The 10,455-nt window shown below is 38.5% G+C and overlaps 1 protein-coding gene across 1 annotated transcript; it reads left to right on the top strand.

Moving 5' to 3' along the window:
• The first annotated feature begins 5,120 nt into the window (after positions 1-5,120).
• Positions 5,121-7,225, top strand: LOC101731459 (gamma-crystallin-4). Its single transcript, XM_004910835.2, has 3 exons — positions 5,121-5,170; positions 6,324-6,566; positions 6,879-7,225. The coding sequence occupies exons 1-3, from the start codon at positions 5,162-5,164 to the stop codon at positions 7,152-7,154; spliced, it is 528 nt and encodes a 175-aa protein (XP_004910892.1). The 5' UTR covers positions 5,121-5,161; the 3' UTR covers positions 7,155-7,225.
• The last annotated feature ends 3,230 nt before the right edge of the window (positions 7,226-10,455 follow it).

Genomic DNA, 10,455 nt, shown 5'->3' with positions numbered 1-10,455 from the left:
GAGACTTCTGAACACAATAACTCAAAGTTCAAAGGTTGGGGGGGGCAGTGGTGGGCTGAGAACGCATAGGGTTTAGTTCTCCTTTAAGCCACAGGACAATTGCCAAGAATGTCATTTTAAGCTCTAATGTGTAGTTTTGATTTCAATCAAACCAGGAGCCCTAGACCAAACCATGGAAAACAGTCCTCACCACACTATTCCTTCTCTACCAAACTACAGATGGTATTATGCATTCAGAAAATGTTCTCCTAACACCTGCCAAACTCAGATTTTTCAGACAGGCAAACAGACACCATCGCTCCAGAATCCATTAACAATGGCCTTCTCACCAGTGCAGATGATACGGGTGATGATAGCTTTGTTTGTCTCTGATTACCTATAAGAATCCCATTTAAAAAATACCTAAAAGCTTGAATACAAAAGTTCAGCATGTAAATGCTGGTGAGTTCATATAAAGTCAATGGTAGTTGTATTAGCAAAATTTAACAGATTTTTGCAATTCCAGTTTTCAAGGCTATATAGAAATTGGCAAATTCATTGAAAATAAAGGTTAACATCTGTTTTTGCAGTTTTTGAGTTTTTCAGCTTATTTAATCAATAAGTGCATGTCTATTTTTTGGCTTTTTCCAATTAAAAATAACTCAAATATTTGATTTTTGATAAATGTGCATTTTATTATTTTACTTGAAGACAAGTCATTTTTAAAGACTGTTTAAATACTTGTGGCTAAAATGTACAGAGTGTACCTTTGCAACGCCTAGTGGTACAATAATACATTTCTTCAAGATAAAAAACAATATACTCTACCATGCCCATCAATTCTGTAAGTATCTATTAATGTATATTTATTATAACATCTGCTATTCATAATCATAGGTTTAAACACACTATTTGGTTAGCGCTATTGTTTACTCATTAGCAAAAATCATGATATTTAAACATACACTCTTAATATAGTCTGTACATGTTTATTGTAAACACAACAAAATAAAACCCACTTGTAAAAATAACCATGCAGAAAATCAACTTTTGAATGTTCTATTTTATACTATATAGGGAATAAATGTGTAAAGCTTACAATTAAATGCTATCCAATCATACATTACATTTGGGTAAAACTACAGGAAGTTGCTACTCCCAGGTCCCTAGTTCTTCTATGTTGTTTCAGATCTAGGCTAGACAATCTATTTAATCTAAAGGCATTCATACACTCGCCAACAGTGATATCTGACTGATCAGCATGGATGGATGCATGCATGGATGCATCTCTAATATTTTAATCATTTGGACAGACAGCCCAAACCTTTAGAAAAGCAGAAAATATAGCTTCTCTTCACTTTCTCATCTGCAGATGTACCATACAGTAATGGTAGATATGGTGAGGTGGCAGTGTAAATGGATATTGGTTGGGATGTGCATGTATGGTCATCTTAACACACATACACTCTAAAATTAAGCCAATTAGGACAGGGCAGGGCCATGCCTCAAAACGTTGTTATTTTCATATAAAATATATAAAATGCAGCATAATAAAAAATACCCAGAACAGGTTTTACGCAGTTTTATGTATTGTTGTGGAGAATTAGGGTTTGAAACTCCATGATGATTTCTGTATGCTCCTTAAGAAGGATTAAGGTGTTATGTAACGCATATGTAGACATTGTAATAAAAAAGAATGTATTATTAAATAATGTCATTTGTGTTAATGATTTAAGAATAAAGCTAATTTATTTTCCTTAGATTCTGAAACATACTGTAAGGGATTTGGGGAATATCTCCCCTGACAAAGGTTGAAGATGTTAAACAGCACAGGAAACAGCAGAACCACAGGGGCCCGCAAGGGGGTGTTGCATGTAACCTGTGATACACAAATGCAATTTCATAAGGGATTGTGGGACAGGAGGCCTGTAATAAAATTAGACTTAAGTGGCAGGAGAAACAGAACAGAAAGGAGCAGCACAAAACAGGCACAGAAGTAGAATGGACTGGAGTGGGACAGATCAGGCACAGGAGATAGAACAAACTGAATCAGATAGAGAAGAAGGGCAGGGACAAGACCAAGGCAGGTCTAGGCAGAGGCAGAGCCAGGGAAAGTTAGGTACAAGCCTTAGTGCTCAAGCAACAGCAATGCTAATGCTCAGGTCAGTAAATCTTGTAGGAGATGTGTTTAAACAGGGCACAGCCATCTTTAAATGGCTGGCCTCAAATGACCAATAAAGCTCCCGGGGTGTAATGTAAACGTCAGGAAAAAGGTCAGATTCTCCAGGAACCTGCAGGTTGCCCTTCTTGCTCAGTGGGTCCCAGAGCAGTCAGTAATCAGTAGCTACATATTACATATAGCAACATAGTAATTTCAGTTGAAGACACATGTCCATCAATTTGAAACTTCTTGCCTAAATTAAATATGCCTGCTAGTTTATCCAGAGGAACAACTACCGTATATACTCGAGTATAAGCCGAGTTTTTTAGCCCCAAAAATGGGCTGAAAAAGCCACCCTCGGCTTATACTCGAGTATATGGAGAATTTGAAGATGTACCTTAACAGTCCGGCATCCTGCTGTGTGCGCTTGCACATCCCCCAACGCCCCTGTGTCCTTTATCCGTTGCGCCGATGCGCCGTTGCACTCGCGAGACTGGCCTGTGTTTTTGTGCGTACGCTGGCCCTCCTATTCCCTTGCCTTGGCCTGTCAGCAGGAGCCTGCAGCCTGAATGCTGGGCCGGCCAGCGCCCCCGGGGAGCAGCGCCCAGTGAGGCCTTTCAGCTCAAACAGTACTAAGAGCAGGCCAGATCCAAACCGCCTGCCCCTATCTCATGGTGTCCGACAGCGACACGGAGGAATTTTTTGATGCCCCGGATGATGTCAACCTATCCCGTTCTCCTGCAGTGTGAGTAGCGCCCTATTCTCATACCTTTCTCTCCCGTTTATCGACTGTCTCTTCTTTCTTATTCAACTTCTCCCAATCTTTCTGCCCCCATACTACAGCTCTTTTCTATTAGCTTGTGTTTTCTGCCTTCCTCTGCCTTCTTTATACATGCAACTCTCCCTTCACTGCACGGAGACATTTGTTTCTATGTAAAGTTTCAATTCCTTTTCACGCTCTCTTACTCCGTGTATGTTTATCCTCCAGTATTCTACGTTTTTCTGTGCTCATTCGACTCTTGCATTTTATTATAATCGCGTTGTCCAGCTTAGTGTTTTCACTGCCCCCAAAATCATGCGTTACTTGTGTCACCCATGTGTGTTTTCCTTACTCTCTTCTCTGGCTCATTTCTCTAATTCTACCCACCCCTCAGGCACACTTCATTAACTCTACCCACCCCTCAGGCTCACTTCTTTAACTCTACCCACCCCTCAGGCTTACTTCCCTAACTCTACCCACCCCTCAGGCTCACTTCCCTAACTCTGCCCACCCCTCTGGCTCACTTCCCTAACTCTACTCTAAAGCTGGCCATACACGTGGCGATCCGACGATGTTTCGTACGACCATCGGTCGCACGAAACATCGTCAGATCCGCCACACACCATTCAGGGCTGAATCGGCAGGTAAGGAGGTAGAAACAATAGGATTTCTACCTCCTTCTGCCGATTCAGCTCTGAAGGGAGAATTTTGGTCAGGCGCCTTCTATGGCGCCCGATCAAAATTTTCTAACCTGGCCGATCGACGAGCCGACCGATTTCAGCAGCTTCCTGCGACATCGGTCGGCTCGCTGACATACCATACACGCACCGATTATCGTACGAAACGAGGTTTCATACGATAATATCGGTGCATGTATGGCCACCTTAACTTATGAAATGAACAAACTTAACTGAAAAGTAAACCCAGAACAATGTCACAAGACGTGTCACACACAGGATGGGAACACACAGCAGGATGGGAGCGCACACACAGGATGGGAGCACACACAGCAGGATGGCAAGTACTTGATACTTAGTATGGCAGCTTCCTTAGCATTCCTAAACTTGCCTGACAGTTAAAAAAAAAAAACAACAACTTTTTCCCACCGTAGGCTTATACTCGAGTCACTAAGTTTTTCCAGTTTTCTTAGGTAAAATTAGGTACCTCGGCTTATATTCAGATCGGCTTATACTCGAGTATATACGGTAATCTGCTATCTAGCTATATTAGGTGGAGGAAGAAAGCAATGTTACTAAACTACTTGGCTGCAAAAAACAGGATTTTGTATGCCAGATGTTTTAAAATGTCTATTCAAAAAAAAACAGAAGGACCAGTACTCACATAGTGCCAGTGTATCTCATGAGCAGTTGCAGCAATATTCATTTAGAGAGAAAACTTCCAATGACACAATTTAAGAGACAGACCTGATGTGAATCTTACTTTAACTCTATGATACCCTTTAGATCACCTCCAGTGGGAACCTCAAGGAAATAAATCCCTTTCTGTTATGATCCCTTGACTAACAGGAAATATCACCTAGGAGAGATGCGGCTAATCAGTCCTATGCAAGAGCTTAGTGCTGCTCTTTCTAGCTGGCCTGCTTACACTCCCAGAATGAATTAATACAGGTGCCTAACTTAATCACTGTCTGAATAAGGGATGCACTGAATCCACTATTTTGGGATTTGGCCAAACCCCGAATCCTTTGTGAAAGATTCGCCCAAATACTGAACTGAATCTGAATTTGGGAAGGAGTTCCCAACCAACCTCGTGAAAAATTTTTAACTTCCGTAATTATGGGACAAAAAATCAGATGGTTTTAAGGATTCATTTCGGCCTGTAGCGTAGATTTGGCCGAAAACAAATACTGCTGAAAAAGCCCAAATCTTGGCCGAATCCTGAACCAAATCCTGGATTCAGTGCACCCCAGTGCACCTCTATTCCAATCAGATCTGTTTGTTCGAAACATTAGCCTGAATAAAATGCCAAATTACAAAATATTGGACTGTTTGGAAAGCCCTATGATCAGCCGCTGTAAAGCAATGTTACAATCGTAAATGAACTGCTGTTCAGAGAAAGTAGTGGAACCTAGAGACACAACTGTCACAGAACAGCAAGAAAAAAACAATTAATGACAAAAGGTCTTTACATTTCCCTTACTGAACAAAAACTGTATGTATGCAGGCAGCAGCAATCCAGGACATATATAAAGGCTGCCACTTCTCACTCTATAACTGTGCTGAAACTTCCATCCATTCAAAATGGGAAAGGTAAGAAAAGGATGCAACATAACAAAATGTTACCTAAATCTTGTTAACTGAATTTAATTCAGACTTTTGCCTTCTGTTTATTATAGAACAAATAGAGAAATTACAAGTATAAAACAAGCAGAGTGAAAGATTTATTTTTTTTTTGTTAAAGGAGGCAAACCAAATTTAAAGAAATTGTACATACATTTAATCATATTTTATTATTAGTTTTGTTAGTGTTTTTGCATTTCTCATAAATTTAAGGGGAATAACAATGAGGCCCACCAGTCATTACAGTAGTCTTCAGTGCTTTGAATATTGTTTTCAAATCTAAAGACATTTATGTATTCATAATGATACAATGGGAATTGCTGCAAAATTCATTGTTTATAGTTATTGTATAACCTTGAACCTGGTGCATAAACAGCTATTTCTTTATTACTCTTGTGGAAGAGCACTAAACTGGGGCAATTTTGCCTTCAATGCCACCCTGAGGTGGTCTACCCAATGCCTCCCCAAAACCTTCCATACTTACCCCCTACAGGGTGAGAAGGACCTACATTACTAATACAGAGAGCTCTTTTTATTGCTCTGCACTCGAAGAGCTGAAGTTTTGCTTTTAAAAAAAACATTTGCACTTAAAGTTATCAGGAGCAGAACAGTATGGGCGAAGGGTTGCCTAAACGTCTTCTCCTCACACCCCTCATGAATACAGTATTGCCAAACACAGACAACACTGTATTCATCAGGACAGCCACAGCTATATTAAAAATATAATAATTCAGGACCCTGAAGTTCTTATTTTTAGTCTTAATCTTATAACTGTTAAGAACATAAGACTGCAGGAACTTTTTATTTTTTCCTAATAGCAACATGAGCTTTACAAATATTTCTGTCACATAAAAAAGCATTATTTTATATATCAATGCTTCTATTGGTTATAAAATATGTTACTGATTTGTTTTATTTAATTAAATTTTCATTATTGAACTGATGCTAGATATTTAAATTTGTTGCGTTACCACTGCAGCACACTTGTTTTATATCAACCTCTAAATACTATTAGATACTCAACAAAAATGTACACTACATATTACGTTATGCCTATGATGAGTTAACTACGGCATATGTATTCCTCACTTTTTACCTTTTAATAAATAATATCTTCCTTCAGATCTTCTTCTACGAGGACAGGAACTTCCAAGGCCGCTGCTATGAGTGCAGCTCAGAGTGTTCTGACCTGTCCTCTTACTTCAGTCGCTGCAACTCTATCAGGGTAGACAGTGGGAACTGGATCCTGTATGAGAACCCCAGTTACAGGGGACACCAGTATTATCTCTGGAAAGGAGAATACCCAGACTTTCAGAGATGGATGGGCTTTAATGACTACATCAGGTCCTGCCGCTTTATTCCCCATGTAAGTGTTTTCAAATCTTTCCTCAAACCACCCTAGGGTTGCACTAGTTGCTAAGGCTGCACAATACATCATAGTAAGTTAATTTAAAGGTAAACAACCCCTTTAACAACATGGTATCTTGGAACATTTTACTCAAAAAGTTAATTACAAATACCACCAAATGATATTGTCTTAATAGTAATATTAGGAAAGACCATGATAAAGCACAGTGTAATAAAGCCCTGTCATTTTTAGAAATTCACAGTAAACATTGTTCAGTTTTAGAGGTTATTCTTGGATAATTGGTAATTACACTTATTTTCATCTTTAAAGCACAATGGTCAATATAAAATGAGAATCTATGAAAGAGGAGACTACCAAGGGCAGATGATGGAGTTCTTTGATGACTGCCCCAATACTTATGATCGATTCCGTTTCCGTGACATTCACTCCTGCAATGTGTTTGATGGCCACTGGATGTTCTACGAGGAACCCAACTACAGGGGGCGTCAGTACTACCTGAGACCTGGAGAATACAGGAGATTCAGTGACTGGGGAGCCTCAAGCGCCAGAATTGGATCTTTTAGAAGAGTTCATCATATGTTTTAATTGAGTTGGGACATGCAATGCTGAAAATACAGAAAGTTTAAATTATAATAAAAATAACTTTTCAATGAAAATATTTCTGATGTATGTGTTTTAAATGCTATTTACATAGTTACATAGGGTTGAAAAAACACTGGAGACCATCAAGTTGAACCTTTCCAAGTGAACCCAGCACACACATAAACCTATACTGACCTATCTATACACTCATTGACATAACTATACATACCAATGTCAATACTAATTGTAGAATTTAGTATCACAATAGCCTTGGATACTATGCTTGTTCAAGAACTCACCCTAGCCCCTCTTAAAGGCATTAACAATCTGCCATTACAACATCACTAGGAAGGGCATTCCACAACCTCACTGCTCTCACTTTGAAAAACCCCTACGCTGCTTCAAATGGAAGTTTTGTTCCTCTAATCTAAAGGGGTGGCCTCCTTTAAATGGGAAAAAATAACATCTTCTATTAGTCTATAACCCCCTCTAATGTACTTGAACAGAGTAATCATGTCCCCTCGCAAGCACCTTTTTTCCAGAGAGAACAACCCCATCCTTGACAGTCTAAGCTAATTGTTAAATCTTCCATCCCCTTTACCAGTTTAGTTGCACGTGTCTGTACTCTCTCCAGCTCATTAATATCCTTCTTAAAGACCAAAACTGCACTGCATACTCAAGGTGAGGCCTTTCCAGAGACCTATAAAGAGGCAAAATTATGTTCTCATCCCTTGAGTCAATTCCCTGTTTATACAAGAAAGCACTTTATTTGCTTTACTAGCCACAGAATGGCATAGTCTGGAAATAGAAAACTTGTTATCTACAAGAACCCCCAGATCCTTCTCAATTAAGGATCCCCCAAAACACTACCATTTAGTGTATAACTTGCATTTATATTATTTCTACCAAAGTGCCCAGTTTTGTGGCAACATCCTGCAAACTTACAGATTTGCACAATTTAGAATCCACAAAAATAGAAACAGTACTTTCTATGCCCACCTCCAGGTCATTAATAAACAAGTTAAAAAACAAAGTTCCAAGGACACACCGCTGTGGTACTCCACTAACAACACTGGTCCAATTAGAAAATGTTCCATTTACCACTACTCTTTGTAATCTATCCTTCAGCCAGTTCTTTATCCAAATACAAATATTATGTTCCAGGCCAATATTCCTCAATTTTGTCATAAACTTTCTGTGACCTACTGTATCAAATGCTTAAGCAAAGTCCAAGTAGATGACATCAACTGCCTTTCCGGCATTGAGGTTCCTGCTCACTACCTCATAAAAGGCAACTAAATTAGTCTGGAAAGATCTGTTGTGCATAAAACCATGCTGGAACCAACTTATAGTATTGTGACTTGCAATGTATTCAAGTAACCTATCCCTTATCACACCCTCCAAAAGCTTTCCTACTAATGATGTCAGGCTAACAGGCCTATAGTTTTCAGGATGAGAATGGGATCCATTTTTAAATAATCATATTAGCAATTCACCAGTCCCTCAGCACATGCTAGGCCTCAATGAATCTTGAGAAAGAAGTGAAGAGGTTTTGCAATCACAGAGCTAAGCTTGTTTTAATACCCTGGAATGAATACCATCCAGTCCTGGAATTTTGTTTACCTTTACATATTCAAGCCTCTATTTGAGTTTCCTCCTGAATGACCCATGCATCGGTAGTTACTGTATATTACTTGAATTGGGTCTATTAAAATGGAAGCCTTGATTAGCTGGCTCCTCAGTTGTGTAGACAAGTGAAAAATAAAAGTTTAGAATTATGCTTTTTCCCTGTTTTTCAAGCGTTTCTCCCTCCTACAACCATTTGCCATTTTTAGTGACAGCTATTTAAATCTCATAGTACAAGAACTTTTTGCATGTCTTTGACAAACTACTGATGTTTTAAATAGAATTGCTTATATAAACTTATCAGAAGAAGAGCAATTTTTTCTATGCAATATGGATGTGTCTAGCCTTTATATATATATATCCTCCCTAATGAAGGGGTGGAAGCTATAATCTAATACTTACATAGAAAACATCTGCAGGATTCTAATTTGGTTGAATTCCCCTGTTCCCTATTACAAATTGGTCAAACTAGAGATTATTTTAGGTTTGACATGAAATATTACATTTAAAGACAGGAAACAAGTATGGGTGCCAACATGGTGACCAATTATAGTAACATCTTCATGTATCATCTATAGGACAAACATTATCCTGCAGAATATTTTTTCCCAACATATATTCTGGTATAGTCATTTTGTGGATGGCATTTACTTTGTCTGAAGGTGTACTAAAGATAAACTACTAGAGATTTTCTAATAGGTTAATGAGACACATAATACCATTAAGTATGTTTTACATTTTGACATGTCACAAATTGAGTTTCTTGATGTTCTCATTAAGAAGGATAAAGTCAACTTATCAACTAGCCAACCACAGTATTTAAGGAATACACTATATTTACTTACATGGGGGGGAAAAACATAGGCAAGTTTCTGGCCCACACAGATTTACAACCTCCCACAGAACCAATACAGAGATTTTTGGGCAATCTTGTAACTGGTACATTTTTAGGTGTTGGAGATTATTAGCACTAAATCTAAACTATTAAACCCAAAAGGATATGTAAGTCCCTAATAGCAACAAGCAATTTATAAGGCACTCATCACCTATGGTGACTGACCAAAACAGCACAAATATTTTAATGTAACCATTAATTCGTAAGTACCATATATAATAATTTGCAAACCAATTATTATATTTTACAACTGCTCATGAATGTATAATGTGCATTCTCATGTTGAGTATCAGTATTTACTAATTGATGATTTCAAATGATTGCTCTCTATGGAATCAAAGATGGCTATTCTATACAGATGGTGGCTACATATGCCCAGATATGAGAATCTCTAATCTCTACTGCCTACTCCCTTGCCACCTGAAAAATGTTTCTAACAATTCTCAACATGTGCTAGGGCAGCAGCAAAGAAGTGAAAAAATATGCAGTTTCTCCTCTGTTCCATTCAGATCTGTTTGTTCAAAACATTAGCCTGAATAGAATGCCAGCTTACACAATATTGGACTGTTTGGAGAGCCCTATGTTCAGCCTGTGTAAAGCAATGTAACAATCATAAATTAACTGATGTTCAGAGAAAGTAGTGGAACCTAGAGAAACAACTGACACAGAACATTTCCCTTACTAGACAAAAACTGTATGTATGCAGGCAGCAGCAATCCAGGACATATATAAAGGCTGCCTCTTCACACTCTATAACTGTGCTGAAACTTCCATCCATTCAAA

Source organism: Xenopus tropicalis, chromosome 1, assembly GCF_000004195.4.
Source record: "Xenopus tropicalis strain Nigerian chromosome 1, UCB_Xtro_10.0, whole genome shotgun sequence".
In the NCBI taxonomy this organism is placed as follows: domain Eukaryota; kingdom Metazoa; phylum Chordata; class Amphibia; order Anura; family Pipidae; genus Xenopus; species Xenopus tropicalis.
Note: the sequence above shows the minus strand (reverse complement) of the source record. Positions and strands in the feature narration are given on the sequence as shown.